The sequence below is a fragment of the Stomoxys calcitrans genome, chromosome 2 (assembly GCF_963082655.1).
Source record: "Stomoxys calcitrans chromosome 2, idStoCalc2.1, whole genome shotgun sequence".
NCBI classification, from domain to species: Eukaryota; Metazoa; Arthropoda; class Insecta; order Diptera; family Muscidae; genus Stomoxys; species Stomoxys calcitrans.
The window spans coordinates 228,106,386-228,128,137 of NC_081553.1; the positions used below are offsets into that span (position 1 = coordinate 228,106,386).

At 37.2% G+C, this 21,752-nt stretch overlaps 1 protein-coding gene across 1 annotated transcript; it reads right to left on the reverse strand.

Annotated features, from left to right (window-relative positions):
• Nucleotides 1-1,838: 1,838 nt before the first annotated feature.
• On the reverse strand, nucleotides 1,839-13,514 carry LOC106084305 (centrosomal and chromosomal factor). The gene has a single exon (XM_059362202.1). The coding sequence runs from the start codon at nucleotides 11,457-11,459 to the stop codon at nucleotides 9,369-9,371; it is 2,091 nt and encodes a 696-aa protein (XP_059218185.1). The 5' UTR covers nucleotides 11,460-13,514; the 3' UTR covers nucleotides 1,839-9,368.
• Between the last annotated feature and the right edge of the window lie 8,238 nt (nucleotides 13,515-21,752).

Genomic DNA, 21,752 nt, shown 5'->3' on the forward strand with positions numbered 1-21,752 from the left:
GCATAGATCGGTCCAGATTTGGATATAGCTGCCATATAGACCGCTCCTCCGATTTAGGGTCTTAGGCCCATAAAATCCACATTTATTATCCGATTTTGCTGAAATTTGGGACAGTGAGTTGCCTTAGACCCTTTGACATCCTTCTTCAATTTGGCCTAGATCGGTCAAGATTTGGATATAGCTCCCATATAGACCGATCTCTCGGTTTTAGGTTTTGGGGCCATATAATGGGCGTTTATTGTCCAATATCGCTGAAATTTGGGACAGTGAGTTGTGTTAGGCCCTTCAACAATATTCATCAATTTGGCCCAGATCGGTTCAGATTTGGATATAGCTGCCATACAGACCGATCCTCTGATTTAGGGTCTTGGGCCAATAAAAGTCACATTTATTACCCGATTTTGCTGAAATTTGTGTCAGTGAGTTTCCTTAGGCCCTTCAACATCCTTCGTCAATTTGGCATAGATCTGTTCAGATTTGGATATAGCTGCCATATAGACCGATCTCTCGGTTTTGGGTTTTGGGGCCATATAATGGGCATTTATTGTCCTATATCTCTGAAATTTGCGACAGTGAGTTGCTTTAGGCCCTTCAACATTATTCATCAATTTGGCCCAGATCGGTTTAGATTTGGATATATCTGCCATACAGACCGATCCTCCGATTAAGGGTCTTAGGCCCATAAAAGTCTCAATTATTATCCGATTTTGCTGAAATTTGAGACAATGAGTTGCCTTAGACCCTTTGACATCCTTCTTCAATTTTGCCTAGATCGGTTCAGATTTGGATATAGCTGCCATATAGACCGATCCTCCGCTTTAGGGTCTTAGGCCCATAAAAGCCACATTTATTATCTGATTTTGCTGACATTTGGGACAGTGAGTTGTGTTAGGCCCTTTAACATCATTGATCAATTTGGAATAGATCGCTCCAGATTTGGATATAGCTGCCATGTAGACCGATCCCTCGGTCTGCAATTTGGGACAGTGAGTTGTATTAGGCCCTTCGACATCATTCATCAATTTGGCTCAGATCGGTTCAGATTTGGATATAGCTGCCATATAGACCGATCTCTTGGTTTTAGGTTTTGGGCCCATAAAAGCCACATTTATTATCCGATTTTGCTGAAATTTGGGACAGTGTTAAGCCATTTGACATCCTTCTTTAATTTGACCCAGATCTGGATATTGCAAGCATATAAACCGGTCCTTCGATTTGGGGCCTTGGGCCCATAAAAGCCACATTTATTATCTAACTTTGCTGAATTTTAGGACAGTGAGTTGTGTTAGGCTCTTCGACGTCCTTTTTCAATTTGGCCCAGATCGGTCCAGATTTGAATATATCTGCCATATAGACCGATATCTCGCTTTGAAGTCTTGGCGCCCATAAAAGGCGCATTTATAATCCGATTTTACTGAAATTTGACACAGTGACTTATATTAGGTTTTTCGACACCCGTGTCGTATATGGTTCAGATCGGTTTATTTTTAGATATAACTGTACTTATGAATATAAGGTCCAAATCGGAACATGTTTCAATATAACTGCTATGGGACATAAGGTATGCAATTTTCACCGGATTTTGATGAGAGGTGGTTTACATATATACCCGAGGTGGTGGATATCCAACGCCTTTTTACTTGTTTTTATTCTCAACTATATGGCAGATCAACAAAGAGGTAAATCGAAAACATGCAATTCCATCAAGCGAAACTATGTGCCGACGGCAAAACACCATTCGATGCAGCGACGGAAAAACGACAACGACGAAGAACCAAAGTCTCCCCGCCCAAACAACACCTTTTTGCCTTGTTGGTAAATAAAAACACACATAAAAATTTAATTTTTGGTAACATTTTTGTTTGTTTTGCCCATAGAGGAAGCGGCAGGGAAGTTTCTTAGACTTGCCCCCACACACTCGACCATGACAAATGTAACATAATTTTTTGCATTTTATTTACTCTCTTCAATCATTCATATTTTATTCCTTTCTCTTTTTTTTCAATTTCTTACGTTTTTTTTCATCACTTATTTCTTCATCTTCTCCATCATTTTCCTCATATTGTATTTTTTTTTTGGGGGGGGGGGGGGGGGGGTTATTTTTATTTTTTTTCTTCAATATTTTCTTTGTGGTTTATAATTTAGAGATGTGTATAGATTTTCGAAGGGGATGCCAAAGATGGATTGGTAGGGTATGAGTGGTCAGGGGCGGGGGAAAGGGGGAGGGGGTATTTTACAATTTTTGTATATATTTTTTGTTGGATTTTATATTTTTTAGATATAGTGATTACTGATGGGAAATGTCCTAACAGAATGGTTAAATTTGTTTTAGCTTTACTGGGAGGAGGAGAGTAGGTGTCTTTTTCTGGGATTTTTTGAGTTTCTAGATGGTTATGGTTGTGTTTGGTTAGAAGTTTTGGGGATAGGACTATTGGAGAAGGAAGTTTCTATTTTTGTGTAAAGGATATGGAAAGGTTGTATTTGTTTTAAATATATATCATATTTTTTCTTGTGTTTGTTATTAGACTTATAGTTGTTGTTATTATTTATAATATTATTTGTTTATTATTATTATTACTATTATTATTATTATTATTATTCATATATAATATATATAGTTGGGGGTTTTGTTTTTAATTTAAATTAATTACTAAAAAATGAATTATTTTATAACAAATATCACTACCATACGTTTTGTTTTACGTTTTTCTTTTCTTGTTTTCTCTTCATGTTTTTTTTTTCATAATTTATAATTTTTTTTATATGCCATTACTATTTTTAATTTTTTCTTTAATATATGTATATATAGATAATGGTTTTTGTTTTCTATTTTATTTTTATTTTTTGCATAATTGTTGTTGTTGTTTGTTGTGGCATCCTGCTTGTTGTCTATGTCCTTTGGGGCGTTTTTTTTTCATTTCCTTTTTATTTAATGTTTTTTTTTCATTAATTTTGTAGCCCCTTTTCTATTGTTTTTTTTTTGTCTAATGCTTGAGGTGTTTATTTTTTAATGCTTAAATATTTTTTTTTTATAATTTTTAGGATTTTCTTTGTCATAGGTCATATTATTAAATATTTTGTATGTAAACTAATTAGATTTACAAATATTATGTTTTTCTTAAATATTTCCTTGCATTTCCTTTATATTTTATTTTTTTTATTTTTTTCTTATTTGTGTTTTTTTTTGTTTGTAATATTTATAGTTTTTTTGATTTTTTTGTTAATTTAATATTTAAGCATTACTTTTTGACGTTTTCCAACAGCATTATGTGTCTGAGTTAGTGAGCTTTGAGGGAGGATAGGACAAATATATAAAAGTTTTAATTTTCAACTTGTTAATGGATGAAAAATGTGAAGAGATTGCTATCTATGAAGAGATTTTCAATTTGTAAAGAGATTTACCATACAAATTTTAAAAATTTTTTTCTACGTCCAAATAATCTTGAAAAACAAAACTTTGTTTGTGTATAAAAATATTTTAATAATTAAAAAAAAAAACAAAAAATAATAATAATAATTTAAATTTTACAAAACTATTGCAAAAATGGCCCTTCTTTGTGTAAATTAACACCCTCTGCGGAAAAAATAAAAAAAAATAAAAAAAAAAATAAAATAAATAAAAATTAAAAAATTTTGAGAAATTACTTAATTCTGCAAAATCTGTTACTGGTTTCACGGAAAGTAAATAAATATATTTTTTAGGATATAATAAAAATTTATAAAAAAAATTCAAAATTATGTTTAAAAAAAAATTCAAAAAAGTCAATAGCGTTAATAAATAAGTTAAAAAAAGCTATTAGTCCAAACTAATCCTTACTATTTCTCAAAAAAATTTAGCTTTATTGAAACTTTATTAAAAACAAAAATAGTTTTTTATAAAAAAAAATTATTAAAAAAATAAAAAATAGCTTTTTGAAAAATAAAAAAATTGTAAAATTTGATGATCTCGCCCTAACAGGCAAAAAAATGTGAAAAATTTAAAATTCAGCGGAGCCCGGCCAGGATTCGAACCTGGGCACACGAAGCAACAGCGAGAGCCATTGCCGCAGTCTTGGCTTTCGAGGCCATCAATACAACTTCCAACAGATGAACAAAATCAAGTGTAGTACGGAAGAAGTGTAATTTGTCACAGACAGAATGTCTGTCATTACACAACAAATACATGCATTGGGAAAAGTACAGCTAATAAACAGGGTTGTCGAGCTTGGTTAATGTGGTAATTGTATCATGAATGCGTTTAATACGAGCCAAATACAATATGTATGTCTTCTTATCAAAGACGAAACGCGTTCCATAGTGGTTAGAGTGTGTTGCTATCTTTGGCTTTCCTTTTCCATTTGCATCTCCGATCATTAAGCTCGTCCCGAAAGAGAAACAAAAAAAATGGAAAAACAATCACCTCAAAATTAGACCATGCAAATACAAAATTTGTCCATGAACACTCCAATAAGGAACAGAGACAAACTTCTCAAATATCAATGTGTGCTGTCCGATTCAAATTTAAGCTCAATGATAAGGGGCCTCCTTTTTAGAGCAGAGTCGAGTCGGAACGGCGTTCCGCAGTGCGACACCTCTTTGTCGAGAAGTTTTTACATGGCTGCCACACCAAATGGTACAGCACCTCCCAAAAGTCTCAGGCATTAAGAGGGGACAACCACCGCTGAAAATTTTCATGATGTTCTCGCTAGGATTTAAACCCAGGCGTCATAGGCGGACATGCTAACCTCTGCACTGTGGTGCCTCCATTGACCATACATCTTGTCAAAAAAACGAAAGCCAAAATATTGGGGGTCAATTTGGGGTACAATAGCCCAAAACATTAAAAGTGTAAAAAAGCCCCAAAAGGGGTTAAACATATTTGCTCACCATAAATTGGGCTAGAATTTTATTTCGAGCACAAAAACTTGCTGACTGTTAGGGGTCAAAGCTTTTTGCGCATTTTCCCCAAATTTGTGTCCCTTTTGCACAAGCAAATTTGAGCTTAATCAAATTTTAATGAAAATATGGGGTTTCGGCCTATTCCGGAATCAACTGTGGAGTCTTTTTTGCATAAAAAGTGGGCCTTATTTACATAAAAAGTTTAAAAGTGCTTCGAGGCTTTCTTGCACTTTAAAAGCTTAAGATCATTCTAGATTTGTAGGAATGTGCAAATTCAATCCAAACTTTGGGGAGTAAATACCCCCTTCCCTCTATGCACAAAAATGTACCCATAATGAAGCTAAAAAGGTAGCCCCGTTTTTTATGCAAAAAAAAACCCCATGGAGATATTGTTCCATACAAAGAATTTAACTGAAGTGACATTTCAATGAAAATTTTGAATAATTTGATTTTGGGCTAATTCGGAAGTAATTTGGGCTAAAGTGGTCAATCCGTGTTCAGAACCAAATAAGTTTTGAGCCACCTCTGAAGAAAAATTGGGCTATATTTTTATTGTAATGGAAATAATTTGAAATTAGAATGGGTAAAATCGTTGGATCCATGTTTGGAGTTAATATGCGTTATGCAGTTTCTCTGAATAAGAAATTTTACCCATTTTTCTGGGGCACATGTTGTGCAAAATGTGTGCCAAGGGGCTCAAGAACATACATAAAAACTTTTTTTTTGGTTTTAGAAAAGAAATACGCAAAAACTGAATTTTGGGGTTAATTCGTGGCCCCAAACCAAACTTGGGGTGATTTTTTTTTTTGCAAAAAATTGGGGTCAAATTTAATTTTAATGAAAATGTTGAATGACTTGATTCCTTTTGGGGCAAAAATTATTAATCCATGGTTGGGACAAAATTTGTCATGCAATTTTGCAACAACTTTGGGGACATTTTCTAAATATAAACTTGGGGTCATATCTCGTGGGTACTTTCGGCGAAGCCTTCTCTTATGTGTTTAAAAACATATTTAGCATTTTTGGCCTTAGGGCTATGTTGCAAGGTAATAAAAATTGGTTTTCCAAAGAACAGCGAATTTTGAGGACATTTGAAATTTTTAGCTCCGATTTGGGGCCACAAACAAATTTTGTTTTGAGCTTTTTTCGGTTAAAAGGCTTGAACGATTTCATTTTAAATTATTCTTCCTTAAATTTGCGGCAAAAACTAGAGGACACAATGTTTCATCCAATTTTGCCCCGAAATTTTTGAGGACATTTTTCTGAATATGAATTTGGGGTTACATTTGGGGTTCAATTTCCTGTTATATTGGAGTTGTACTTCCTCTTCACATTGTTCTTAGCGCCTGGCCCTCAAAACTCAAAAATATATTAACAACTTTTTGGCTCTTAGTTTTATATTTAAAATTTCAGAAATAGAATTACGAAAAAACAGCGTATTTTAGGGACATTTCACATTTTCACCCAAAGTTTGGGGCCTTTTTTGGTCTAAAATTCTATTTCAGTGAAAATGTTCAATGTTTTGACATTAGTTTCTTTTAATTTAATTTCGGCAAAAAGAAAAAAATTGTTTGCAGTTTTGACCGAACATACACTTATGCCACATTTCGTGGACTTTTTTATGGTGAATCCTCTTCTAAAGAAACGTGTTCAAACTTTTTGGGCCTTAAGAATTACAAAAAACAGCTAGCTTTGGGGACATATCGTAAGTTTACCCAAATTTTGGGCTACTTTTTTAACCAAAATGTTTTATGCAACTTTTTGGCCTGATAGGCTATGTTTTAGGGCGTTAAAAACAGAATTATATAAAAAGTGAACTTTGGAGATCTTTTTTAGTTTTACCCAAATTTGGGTCTACCTTTTTACCAAAAATGATGGCTAAAATTATATTTCAGCTAAAAAGCTAAAATGATTTCATGTAAGATTATTTTCCCTTAATTTCAGGCAAAAAACTTGAGGACAAATTTTTAATGCAATTTTGTCCTAATTTTGGGACTTTTTCTGAACAAAAATTTGGGTCATATATCGTGGGCGCTTTTGTTTCACGTTTTCTATGTTTTTATGATGAAGTTTCTCTACGGTGCATAAAATCACATTTGAACTTGTTGGCCCTTAATTCTGTATTTCATGGCGTTAGTGACAAAATTACTAAAAAACCGAATTTTGGGGTCATTTTCCAGTTTTATTAAAATTTGGGCCCTCTTTTTGGGGTTTATTTCTGCATGCAAATTTGGGCCATATTTCGTGTGATTTTTGTTTTTTTTTGATGAATCTTCCTCTATGGGGCCTAAAAACATACATAAACTTTTTTGTCCGTAAGTCTATGTTTCATGGTGTTAGCAACACAATGACCAAATAACCGAATTTTGGGGTCATTTTCCAGTTTGTTTCAAATTTGGGCTCACTTTTTATCAATAATTTTGGCAAAATTTTTTTTTCAACTTGAAAAATTGAATGATTTGATATTAGTTTATTTTCCCTTATTTTCGGGCAAAAAACCAAGGGGCCAACTCAATTTATGCAATTTGGTCCCAATTTTGGGGAAATTTTTTTTGAAAATAAATTTGAGGTCACATTTTTTGTTCAGATTTTTCACAAAGCCTGTGCCTAAGGGTTGAATATTTGAATTTTTTGGTCTCTTTTCAAGGTGTTGGAAACTAAGTACGAAAAAATAACAATTTTGGGGACATTTTGCATTTGTAATCCAAATTTGGGGTCATTTTTGAAGAAAAGCTTGACTTGATGTAGCAAAATTTTTTTTTTTTATAAATTTGAGAAACAAAGCTTATATCCATTGAATGAATATCCTTATTGAGGACACATTTTATTGCATACTTGTTCAGCCCCCAATTTTGGGGACATTTTCCTGAATATGATTTTGGGGCCACAGTGTATTTTTGGAAACCCAGTGCCTAGGCTCCATGAAACGTTTTGCCTTTAGGTCTATGTTTTGAAAATGTCAAAAACTGTTGCAGGAAAAACAGCGTATAAAAATCATTTCGCATTTTTTACTCCAAATTTGGTCACAGTTTTGCACAAAATTCCTTAATCTCATAAAAATTTTTGGACTAGCTGCGATTTAGTTTGTGAGGCTTGCGCTGTGGTTCTCTTCACAGTTTTTAATTTCACTCTTCATTTTTTCTTCTTCGTCTTAAATCTCTTCACTTTTTTTCCTCATTAATAAGGGCCTATTGTTGTGAATATTTTTTTGTTTCGGGAAACAAGTTTTTAAAAAAAATTCTTTGCATATTTTCTTATAATTTTTCTTGTTGGATAATTTATTTTAATATTAAAAAACTAGGCATAACAATCACTATATAATTTTGTCTTCTAGAAATTTGTTTCTTTAATTTAAAAAAAAAAAATTAAACATTAACAGAATTTCTTTAAAAAATGAACATTTCAAAGAGCCTATGGAGATTTACAAGAGAATTTTCATAAAGGTCTTAGGGGGGTTTTAGTGTAAGGGGGTAAGGGTAAACATAAATTTTAAAAATTATTTTTTTTTTTCGTTTTGTACAAAAATCACAATAATGCCATTTGAAATCGTGGGGAGTTCATTTGTTTACTTGTTTTTTTTTTCTTCTTCTAGTTTTTACCAATTTGGCTGCTGTTGGTTTGACATGACTTGGGGTGGGGGGTTATGATGATATTTTGCTCAGGCTTACTTGTAGATAGTTGCGGATGATGAACAACTGCTGCAACAAATCAAAATCACAAAAGAAAACATTTGACGCGACGCCACTCGCATTGGCTTGCCCAGCAACAACATATGCAAATCCTTGTTCTCCTCTCCTTTCCTTTCCTTTTCGGCCCTTAAGGCTTCGTCCTGGCTGCACCTTATGGCAGTTGGTGTTTACCGTCGGCTTTTGGCTTTAGGGTGTTGCTAGGAAAAGTTGAGTCTTTTTTTTAAATATTCAAGTTTTGGATATTTTGTAGTTTTTTTTTTTTTTGGGAGAGTTTTTGTTTTTACTAAGTAAAGCTTTTTATCCTTATACATTATAGATATTTATATATAGATATATTAATATGTACAGCCTTCTAAATCACTTTTCCTAGACACCCTATGCCCAGCAGCGCCTTCTTAAAGCCACCTTGATTTTCCTCGCATACTTCTTTTTGCCTTTCATATTACTCTCTCTCTCTCTCTCTCTCTCATATCACTTTTGCTGCTGCCTTTTTTTACAAAATAATTTTTCCGTTTTTCGCTTTGTCCTTCGCAGGGGGGGAAGGTGGGGCGGGGGAAAAATTAAAAAAAAACTCTTTAAGGTTTCTTTGGATTCTTTGCTTTTTGTATGTCACTGCACTGCATTGCCTTGAAGAATGTTTTTTGTGATGACGAAAGAACAACACGGCCTGCCTGTAGGAGTTGTGTCTGTCTGTGTGTGTGTGTGTGTGTGTGTGCAAGGGCGTTAAGACGTCTCCAACTACTGCTGGGTGGTATCATATACGCTTGCATTCAAGGATTTCATGCCCTGGCTGGGGTTTTATCACACATTATAACAGGAGATTTGTTGCAAATGCTGGAATGATGGTGTGGCTGCCACAGCGGCGGCTGCTGCCGTGGCTGCGGTGAACTGGGGAAAGGATTGCTGCAAATTGGCCGCTGCTGCCACCGCAGCGGCACTTGAACTTGCCGCCAGATAGGGATGCATACGCTGAGATCGCAGATATTGTCGATATTTGCCACTTATCTTCTCGGAACAGTGTTGCTGTTGCTGCTGGTTGCTGAGGTGTTGCTGTTGTTGCTGCTGCTGCTGCTGCTGATGATGGCTGGTTATGGCCGCAGCGGCTGCGGCAGCTGCAGCCGCCGCTGCTGCTGCTGCCGTATGGCTTTGCTGGGAATTGGGCACTATGGTGGAGGCATAATGTCGGGCATTCGCTGAACTTTGGTTATTGTTGTGAGGCGTAGCCTCAGGACCAGCCTGATAATTACTAGGAACTGTGGCCATTGGACTTCGATCCATCATAAGATTATTCATGCCATTCACATTGGCCGAGGCGGTGGAGGCGGCCGTGGCCGCCACCGAGGCCCTATCCGAGGCATTCCACAGGGAGGCAATATTGAGAGCCTGCTGCTGCTTGCCGCTGGAGGAGCCATAGATGCCACTGCCCGAGATCATGGCATCCCTTTTGCCCACATTGGCTGCGGCGGCAGCGGCGGCTGCAGCAGCCACCGATGAATTCATGGTCTTGGCGGAGGCTTGTTGGCCATAGGCCATGTGGTGGGCTGGGGTCATGGAGCTGCGGGCAGCTATGGCAGCGGCTGCAGCCAAATGATCCCATTGGCTTTGATTGGCAGCGGCGGCAGCAGCAGCCGTTTGTTGTTGCTGTTGTTGCTGCTGCTGTTGTACTAAGAGGTGACTTTGGCTTTGGCTTCTTTGCTGTTGCGTGGATCTTTGGGAGGAACGCATGTAGGAGGCATTGCTGGCCGCGCTATTGCCGACGGCGGAGGAGGTCTGATGGTGATGCTGGGGCTGTTGGTGCTGGTGTTGTTGTTGTTGTTGATGCTGATGTTGTTGCTGCTGTTGCTGATGGCTTACCACCACTGGATAGTGGGCCTGTTGCGACATTTGTGACATTTGCTGTTGTTGCTGAGATTGTTGTGAATGCCTGAGTTGTTGTTGCTGCAAGTGTTGCTGATATTGTTGGGCAGCCTGCACTGCCTGGCGTTGCTGTTGTTGTTGTTGATGCTGCTGCTGTTGTTGGTGCTGTTGGTGGTGTTGCTGCTGCTGCTGCTGCTGTTGTTGTTGTATAACCTGAGTTTGTCTGGCCCTGCGCGAGGATGTTGATGTGGATGATGAAGCCGTCGCCGCCGTTGATGCTCCATTGTGCCCCGAGACATTTTGCGAACTTGAATGCGTCAGCACTGCAGCAACCGCTGCCGTGTTGCGAGCCGCCGCTGCTGTGGGCATATTATTGACAAAGGGACTTCGCCTTTGCGATTCCATTTTGCGAAAATAGCATGGGTGTATCATTAGCAGGGGCTCCACCCTTTGGCCCGCCGGTGGCTTGGGCTGATTGGGCAGCTCGTATTCCACACTGCAATCCACATGCAGGGGTATTGTATAGTCTTTGGCCGTGGACGCTGTGGAGGGCGCACTAAGAGATTGTGAGGCGGGTGTAGAGGCTGATACTGAAGTTGAGGATGAGCCGGCGGTGGCGGCTACCAATGATGCTGAGGAGGTGTTGGAGGCATTTTGGTTACGTTGTTGCTGTTGCTGTTGTTGGCTGGCAGCAGCGCCTGTGGCTAACGCTGAAGCGGAGGCAGTATTGGCAACAGCATTCGAATTCATATTGGCCGTTACAGCTGCCGCCGCCGCTGCGGCTGCAGCTGCTGCGGCCGCCATTGAGGACATGCGGGAGGAGTTGTGTGAATAATGACTGTGACTATGATGTGTTGAAGAGCTTTGTTGCTGCTGCTGCTGTTGCTGATAGAGTTGTTGCTGATGACTATGCTGCTGATGGCTATGATGCTGATGGTGATGCATCAAAGCGGCGGTCTGTGTTTGGGCCAAGCTATGAGAGGCCAGGGTGTGCGAGGCCATATCATAGTTGGCATAAGAAGCGGCCATAGTCATGGTGCTGTTGCGTTGAGTACGAAGCTCGCTAGTCCCAAAGCAAAAAATCTAGCCTTTGACCCAAGGGCAAAGCCTAGTAGCAATAGCCCACTTGCTGAAGTGGTGATGCTACTGCCAAGCAGTATTATGGATATGGAGAGGGGGGGGTGGGGATGATTTTTGGCTGAGGTGCTTATGGGAAATTTAACACTCACACTTTTTACACATTTCTAACACATTTTGGATTTTGGTTTCTAAGAAATATTTTTTTTTCCGTAATATTTTTTCAAATTCTGTATATTTTCTTATATATTTTTATTCTTGCTTTTAAATTTCTTCTTTTGTTTTCTCTTAACAAATTGGCACTGGTAATCCAAGCTTTTGTTTTGTTGTAGTGGTTATAGTGGTGGCTGTTGTAGAGATGATATTGTTGTTGTTGTTGTTGTTGTTGTTGGAACAAATTCAATATATATAATATAGGTAATCCACAGGGCTATTATATATATATGAGATTTGTTTTAGCTATGGTTGATTATTAGGCTTTTATTATTATTTTTTTCTTTAAATTTGTTGTTGTAGTAGCAGGAACGTTAATCCATTAAAGTGTGTGTAAAATATGTAACTTGTTATTATTATAATTTTTTTGTTTTAAGTTTCGTTTAGCAGGTATTTTTAGTGGTAAATTTTGTTTTATTATTTTTTTTCTCTAATTCTTCTCTTCTCTTGGTTTTTTTCTTTCTTTGCTTTTTAAAGACCCGTATTTTTAAATTAGCTTTTTTTAATAATTTTTTATATCTGTTGTTGTTGTTGTTTTAATATAGTTTTAATCAGTCTTTATATTATGGTTGTTGTTTTAGTTATAAAAAATTTTAGGGGATTTTTTTTTTGTAGTTATATTTTTTTCTCTTTAATTTTTATTTGTTGTGTTTTCAGTCTTAAGAATTTATGTGTGTATGTGTGTTGTTTTATTTTTTTTTTTCAAATTTACAAAAAGAAAGCTGCTGTTTTTTCTGTATTCTACTTAGACGCGACGGCAATTTTGTTTTTTTTTTCTTAATTTTTGGCTTCTTTTTTTTAAACTTCTTAAGGTTCTTGACGGGCGTGGGTTTTTTCTTATTTTTTGGTATTATTTTTTGTTTCTCCGTTCTTTACAAGTTACGTTAATTATTGTCCGTCCGTTTACCACGAGCAGCTTAGACGTTATGGAGCAGCAGTGTGGTCTTAGAGATGTTGTCAATGTTGGTTGGTGCCTCTCGTATGCGTTACGTTGTAATCGTTTAACATAAAATTGCGTTATGATTACGTGCAGAGAGAAAACTTCTCACTTGGACGCCAGACGCATTGAGAAGCATAAGGTTATCTCTCTCTCTCTCTCTCTATGAGGGGTAAGAAAACTCTCTCACTTGCACACAATACTCAATTAGTAGAAATTGTGAGTTTTTTTTAAGGAGAACTCTCTTGAGTGTTTTTCTCTCTCTCTCTCTCTCTGAGTGCTTTCTTTTTTTCTCTCAAAACTTTGCACTTCGTTTATGTTTTACTTGAGTTTAACACTTTTGTTTTTTTTTTTCTTTGCTCTCGGACTTTTTATTTTCTGAAATTTTAGACACTTTTTAAGGTCTTGTTTTGTGGGTTTTTCTCTTGTTGGGTTTTTTGTTTTTGTTATAATTTTTGGATTTTGACTTTTCCTTGTTTTCTTTAAATATCACAATAAGTTATTAATGATGATTTTTATTTTATTTTTCTTCTTTCCTTCGCTTGCTGGTCATATAAAAATATTTTCTTTTTTTTGTTTTAAATTTTTTTTCGAGCTCTTCACCTTGTTTTTGTTGAATTTTTTTGCAATACCTTTTGTTTATTTGTCTTTTTTTCTTCAAAAGGAAATCTTCACTTTATTATGTTTGTTGTGATAATTTTATGGCTTGTTAGCGGCGTTCTAACAAACGTAAAGGCGTCTTTAGCGTACGAGCTCTCTCAACTGACTGAGCTGGCTATGGCAAACATTTGTAGCATATGAATTTTTGTTTGTTCCACCAGATATTCTTTACCTGTTTGTGTGTGCGCTGATGCATTGTCATCAGTGGCATAGCCTAAAAGAGCCTCACTGAAAACGAACCCCTAAATTAAAAGAGCCCATTCTCTCACTCTCTGGCTCAGTCTCCTATGACGACGAGCAGCCAAGAAAAATCATGTGTTTTTGATGCCGTTACCTAGAACAACATTTGAGTGTATTTAAAGCAAAACAGCTGTTTTTACAACTAAGAAAACACTCTGCTCTAAGCTAGAGAAAAAAAAAACACTCAACTACTTTGCCAAAAAGAGTAAGAGGGTGAGACTTTCTACTTCTAGAGAGCCTAAATGAGTTTTTTCAGCAGTCTCTTTGGCTAATAACCAATTGCAAATGTTGTAGCATCTCAATTTGGCTTGCAGCAGGTAGAGAGCGAGAGGAGAATTGCCATAACAACCAATTGCAGGCAATTATTCTCAAAAATTAAACTCAATTTACACCAAGTATTTACTGGTAATTACAAAAGCAAGTTTTTTCTTGGCTCATCTCTCTGAGCAAAAAAAAACAAAATATTACCTAATAAAAATGTTGTAACTCTTGCTCTCAATCTCTCGCTCTCTCTCTCTCTCTCTCTCTTTACTTTTAATTGTTTTTCTTGTAATATGCATGCATCACATGTCAATGATAATTGATTTTCATTTTACCCTACTCATGACTACCAGCTAAGTATGGTTTAGTTTCTTGTCGTTTAGTTTTTTTTTTACATGTTCTCAAACTGCTGTTGCTCCTTGCCATATTTTAATTCGTCTGTTACACGATTCGCCATAGCAGCAACAACAATAGCAAGTAACGGCAACAAATACTCATTGTATAGGCAACATACTCTACTCAAAGACCCAGTGTAAAAAAAAAAGAGCCAAGAGCCAGTCAGCCAGCCAGCCATTGTGCATGGTTGACGGCGGCGGCCATCTTTATATTTGAGTTTAATTTATTTCCTTTTAAATGTATAGATTTTTAGGCTTACTTTTCTTTGTTGTTGCTACATATAGTTGTAGCAGTAATAGTTGTAGTTGTACTGGCTGTGCTGGCTGGCAACAGCAGCAGTAGTACTAGTAGTAGTATTAGTGTTATTGCATGACATACAAAGCCAGCCAGTTGATGGTTTGCCGGCCTTGTTGTTGTTTTGTGAACTCAAATCTCTCTCTCTCAGTATTGGCGTTGTAAAGAGTTGAAATGCCATCCATGTGAATTGTGTGTGTGTGTGTTTGTGCGAAGTGTTTTTAAAGGGGGCTGCTGCCAAATCATATGTTTGGTGTTCTCTTTCTAACATTTATTGCTCTCACAGAACATGTACTCAGAGTTTAGGAATGAGTATTTGAATGCCCCTTAAAAAATGCTAAGCTCCCCTTTAAATTTTGTTGTTGTTAAGTATCAAAGGGTTTCCCCCCATCACATGCTCTGCTGCTGGCTTAAAATTTTGACGATGTTTTTTTTGTCTGCTCTGACTTTATTGTTATTGCATTTAAGGGGATTTAAATGTTCGTAAAATTTTTTTTATTACCTCATTCTTTTGGATATTTTTTTCCACAACAAATTAGTGTCACTAGAGGGGGGTCTTTTAATTGTTAAGTTGGTTTTTTTTTCACTGACCCCCTCATAAAAACAATAGTGTCATCTCTTTTCAATTGGAAATGTAAAAAAGCTTTAAAATACAATTAAATATAAATTGTCCAATTAGATACATATAAGGTAGATATAAAACTTTATTTTTTTTTGACAAATTAATTTTGTTATAAAGAAATATGTAGAATGAAAGTTGAGAGTGAAACCGCCTCATTGTGCTGTGGTATATAGGCATTTAGGTCGGCAGAGCTGAATTCAATGTAAACATTCATCCAGTTATCTGAAATTTTACCTTTTAAGGTAACAAATGTAGCCAGCATTAGTAAGGGGATAACCACAGCTGAAAATTTTTCTGATGTACGCGCCGGGTTTTGAGCTCAAGCGTTCAGCGCCATAGGCGGTGGTCTCCTTTATCATATCTATCGGCTTTACTTGTCATCGGCGCCCCGGCAGCCTAGTTGGTAGCGTGCTTGGATTACCAGTGCAGGAGTCATGGGTTCGATTCCCGCCAGAAGCCTTGGTCTGTCACTACTGTGGTATCACAATGGACTTAAAATTGTCTAAAAGAGTCTGTAAAAGAATGCCACTCTTACCTAACCCAACTGAATCTAACCTAATTTGTCATCGGCACCATTTTGTACAGAAGTGATGGAATCAAAACTACTGGCAATTTTTTCTGATGTTTTCGCCTGGATTTATAACCAGTCATTAGCGTCGTAAGCGCATATACTAACCTATGCAGTGAATGTTGGTTGCAAAAAGGAACGAGATGTTGGAGACACTGATGATGCAAAACGCTACGACGTAAAAAGGCAGAAATGTGGCCACATGAAAATGTAGCTACAACAACAACAAGAAATCAAGTCATAAATAAGGTGATGTAGGAACAACACGAGTGATTCAAATTAAATACTACGATGTTGGAAGCAACCGGATAAGAAGTGCTCCTACCAGAGAGGCAATAAGTCAATACGAGATTTCGATTTATATGGCAGATATAACAAAATATGAACTGATTTGGCCCATTTATTGTATAAAGCTATATCCCAAACAATGAGAAAACGTGTCTGTGAAAAGTTTCGAACGGCTAGTTTTTCTCTAACAAAGGTACCGTGCCTTTGACAGACAGATAGCAATAGCAAGATCGCCTTGGAATTTCATGGCGATTAGGTGTATAAAATTTTTCGGAGCCTTAGACCACCGTAGCGCAGTGGTTAGCATATTCGCCTATGACGCTGAACGCCTGGGTACAAATCCAGGCGAAAATCAGAAAAAATCTTCAGCGGTGGTTATCCCTTCCTAATGCAGGCGACATATGTGAGGTACTATGCCATTAAAAAAATCGTATGCAAGTCACGTAAAAACTTCTCCCCAAAGTGGTTTCGCACTGAGGCACTCCGTTCGTACTCGGCTATATAAAGGAGATCACTTATCATTGAGCTTTAAATTGAATTGCATAGCACTCATTGATATGTGAGAAGTTTGCCGCTATTCCTTAATGCAACATTCATGGGAAATTTTGCATTTTGCAAGTCAATGATTTTAGGTATTGCATACGGAATGTCGAATTTACCTTAACCTATGGTGAACGTTATAAAGCACAACTTATTATTTCAACACTCACTTAAAATGTTTCGAAATCTTTCACATTTTGTAGTTTTATAACTTAAATCAAAAAGTTGGCAAATACAATTTGCCTTAACTTTCAGGAAATTTCTACTTAAAAACTTAAATTTTTATAACTTCTCAGCAGGGGTTTTCTTTAATGCAACACCCACATGCATGCGCTCATGTGCATATAAGCCATACAAAAATATTCCGACTTGCATCGCATAATTCCTCATTCACAGCATTTCTCCTTCAAAAAATTACTATGAGGACAACAACAACCGCAATAGCTGCAGCAATACTACGACTAAATACGAGCGAGAGCAATGCATTGGAAAAAAAAAATCATGAAGGTCGTTGCCATAACAGCCATTACACACACAAACCATAAGCAAACACAAAATACTACAAAAAACAAAACAAAATTGAGTAAATGCAAAGAACAACAACAACAACTAACACATCAAAAGAGCCATCATAAAATGTAAACTAATTGAGGACGTCTACATATTATTTACGACAGCAACGGCAATGGGTCGTACTCTCCCAAAAATGTAGTTGGCTTGAGTAGTTAGTTACTCGCCCAAACTATGGGGAGAGTGAGAGAGAATTGTCGGGCTGGCAACTAGCAATCGAAAGAAGTCTCAGCCATGAGTATTGTTGTTGGCTCAATGCTCAGAAATAAACAAAAATGTGAAATCTACTCAAGATATTTGTGTTGTAGTTTCGATACATTCATAAAGCTCTCGCCACCACGTTGTAGTTAGAAATCCAGCAGCAGCAACAGCAACAAATACAAGCAGCATCGGCAGCCATCAACAACCGGACTTCCTCTTTTTAAGTAACACACATTCGCCCCATGGCACAGAAACACACAACACACACACACATGTACATACATATGCATTATAGCAAAAAACCCCACACTCACTCAATGGCAACAGTAACAGCAAAAACAACAACAACAACCTTCAACGTCAACGACATTACTCAGAAGTGTGTTTCTCCTCAACCAAACAACCAGCAGCAATGACAACAACAACTACAGAGACCTCGTTCATCGTCATCAGTCAACTTAGCTCAGCTGTTTTTGCTTTTCAAAACAAAACAACACACTAGACGGCATTGTTGTTGTTCTGGGGTATGATAAACAAAAACAAAACCAGTTTTTCTTGACAAATCAGCTGTTCCTCTCATGGTTGTCGTCCACCCATTTTTTTTGTTTCTCAAAACCCAAGAGACTCACCGCATACTGCCAACAGCAAGCACTGGGGAGGTGTGTTTCTATAGAGTCTGCGCCAATTTAAACAGAGAGCAAGAGTGCTGTTTTGGGGGAAACGCAAACTCGTTTCGAGCATTAAACAAGCAACCGCACATTTAACTCTTGTTGAGAAATGACTCAGTTTGGGGTTTCTTTTAATATGGAATTTAGATGAATGTGGGAGCTTATAATGAGACATTATTGGAGTGAAAGAGTGTCAATAATTGTTTTAATTTCTTTTTACTGACATTCTCTCACTCTTCCCTCTCTAGTAATCTCACTAGAAAATATTTTGCGGAGGTATCTCTGTGTGTGTGTGGTACGTTGTATGTGGGCAAAGTGTGAATGGAAGATGACTGTGAATGGATGTTTGATTGCTGTGTTTTTTTTTTTTTGTTGGTTCGTTCCAGTGATTATCATTTATCTCTGTCAACGAACAGGCCAACAACAGCAACTACAAATACTACACCTACAATTCCCCCCGCCAAGTTACATCTGAAGCCAAGTGGCTTCTCTTGTTTTCTTCTTTGAACTGCTGCAGTTCCTTTCTATTCATCTCCATAAAAAAAAAACATATGAAGGAGAGAAAAAAGGAAATTTTATTTCTCTTTTCATCTTAAAGTTCTGATTTCTTATAACTTCTGCATACTTTCTTGAACCAAACTAAAATTACGAAGAAAATTAAATTTTTTTGTAATCTAAAATTGTATGAGATGAAGTACAAGAAGACAATCTGCCCAGGCCTTTTCTAATCACGGCTCTTTAAAATTTCTTGGAGTAAGTTCATTTTATCATTTTAGTTCAATGATAAGGGACCTCATGTTTTACAGGGAAGCTGACACAAAATGTTATCAAGTTTACAATGGTATATCTGGTATATTGTTTACAAGACACCAAAAGCATTTGCTTCCGAGTCTATTTTAAATGAAAGTTATTCATTGTGGAGTTCAAAGCGGTATAGTGTGATTGCTTTGTATCACAAGCGGCTATTGTTGGCGAACTAAAACACCTCAAGGTGAAAAAATGTTAGTGTATCGCATAGATCGTTATAATAAAACTGTTAGCGTTGCCAAACACCATTGGTAATGGTTCAAAAAAACTATAACAACAACTGAAACGGCTCGGCAAGGGAAGGCTTGAATTTATCGAATTCCGTGCCTGCTTCCGCGGCAAGCAGGCCTGTCTCCGGTTTTGCACATGTGCTTTTTGTCGAATTACTGAATTTAGCAGAGAATATGGCAAGTGTGGAGCCTTTGCAAAGGGTGAAAATCTGTGGATGGATGTCGGATTGCCAAAAAACTCCGAACAACTGTTGATCAATAGAGGACGAGGGAGTTGCTGGCTGCTGATAAGGGGCCACAGTGTACGATTACATGAGTCATAACCTGGCGCTGCACTAATGGCCATATGGTTGCCCGCATGGCAATACCACACAACGTCTATTGTGATCGGTGTATTGTAATGACGATGAGATGAAGAACATCTGCTATTATGGACCGTTTTATGGAAACTGTTTTCCTCCAATCTTGGTGATCTTGCAAATGTGTCGCTTCAGATATGTGGTAAGACGGGTATGTTTTGTTGAAGAGTGCTATAGAATCCTAAACAATGCTAGGCACTCGGCGAGTAGGTTATGTTAGATTAGGTTGAAAGGAGGCGGCAAGCCGCGGCAAATGTGTGCGGTGATGGCATGCAAAGCTGTTGTTGTGCTGTGCAGTCTTCGAAATCCATGTTGATACTCGGCGAATGGAAATTCTCCTACGAGGCTCGGGAGGAGTAATGCCTCAAGCGTCTTTGCCACTGGTGAGAGAAGGGAGATCGGTCTGTATGACTCTCCCAAACTCGGGTCTTTTTTTCAATAGCGGGATCACTCTGAAAATTTTAGTTGTAGGTAGTTGGGGATTGCAAATGGGTCATATCGGTTCAGATTTAGATATAGCTCCCATATAAACCAATCTCCCGATTTAATTTCTATAGCCCCTGAAAGCTGCAATTTTAGTCCGATTTGGCTAACATTTTGCATGTATTGTTCTTTTATGACTATTAACAAATGTACCAAGTACTGTCTAAATCGGTCTATAAACTGATATAGCTCCCATATAAACCGATCTTCCGATATCGCTTCTTGAGCCCTTACAAGCCGCAATTTTTGTCCGATTTGGTTGAAATTTTGCACGTAGTGTTCTGTCGAGACTTACAATGGCTGTGGGAAGTACGGTCGTAATCGGTCTATAACCTGATATAGCTCCCATATAAACCGATCTCCCGATATCGCTTCTTGAGCCCTTACAAGCCGCAATTTTTGTCCGATTTGGTTGAAATTTTGCACGTAGTGTTCTGTCATGACTTACAATAACTGTGGGAAGTACGTTCGAAATCGGGCTATAACCTGATATAGCTCCCATATAAACCGATCTCTCGATTTGACTTCTCGAGCCCTTACAAGCCGCAATTTTTGTCCGATTTGGTTGAAATTTTGAACGTAGTGTTCTGTTATGACTTCCAATAACTGTGCTAAGAACGGCCCAAATCGGTCTATAACCTGATATAGCTCCCATATAAACCGATCTCCCGATATCACTTCTTGAGCCCTTACAAGCCGCAATTTTTGTCCGATTTGGTTAAAATTTTGCACGTAGTGTTCTGTCATGACTTCCAACAACTGTGCCAAGAACAGCCCAAATCGGTCTATAACCTGATATAGCTCCCATATAAATCGATCTTCCGATTTAACTTCCTGAGCCCCTGGAAGCCGCAATTTTTGTTCGATTTGACTGAAATTTTGCACGTAGTGTTCTGTTATAACTTTCAACAACTGTGTTGAATACGGTCCAAATCAGTCTATAACCTGATATAGCTCCCATGTAAACCGGTCTCTCGATCATCCTTTTTCGGTTCCTAGAAGCTTTCATCTTTGCTGGTTTTACAGAATTTGGTATGTAGAATAAAAGTATGCAATTCAACTAAATATATTTTGTATAAATTTTTAGCAGAATCCATGGCCCGGCCGAACTTAACATGCTTTTACTTGGTAAAATTTGGTCTTTAGAGATAATTTCATTAAAATTTTGTTTTTAGAGAAAATTTCATAGAAATATTTGCTCTTGAGAGAATTTTATAAATGTTCTCTATCTACCTTGGTTTATAGTCCTTTCTAGGGCCCCTTGTAAAGGTTTCCTAATGTTTTTATTATGTCCCTGTTGTTAGCAAAGAGGTCAGTATAAGGAATTTAGCACATTACACCCACCCATATGCATGCAGACCCTGCTGGTTGGTATGTGTTTACTTACATTTGCTTTTGTGTGTGTTTGTTTTATTTGCTTGCCATCCAAAGTTCTCTTAGTTTTTGTTGTTACGGTCTTATTCTTGGCCAAATGTCTCCACCCTTAAGATGTTGGCGTGTTGTTGTTGCTGCTGCTGCTCTAAAGTGATATTTTATACTTTGTAATGTGATTATTGCCACCTTGCGACGTTGTAATTTATGATGGCAAAAGCTGGGATTGTTTTTCTGTTTGTTCTTCTGCTGTCATATACCACCCATACTCCCTCCTCTCTCCCTCTCTGGCTATCATTTAAGAAATCTATGTAGTTTCTTATATTTTCCTTTGGTGTCCTTATTTTTAAAAAATAAACCAATGGAATGGCTGTGGTCCTTTATATCATTCCTTGCTTCTTGCCATCCTTAGATACTTGCAGATACTTGCATGAAAAGTTAAAAAAAGTTTATTTGTGTTTGTCTGTCTTTCCCACGAACAAAAATGAATGATGTCTTGCGATTATGAAAGAGATTAAAAAGTTTTGTTATTTTTATACCCTC

What these genes read in the sequence shown, in the direction of transcription:
- LOC106084305 (XM_059362202.1), bottom strand. Translation starts at nt 11,459, where the DNA reads ATGACTATGGCCGCTTCTTATGCCAACTATGATATGGCCTCGCACACC.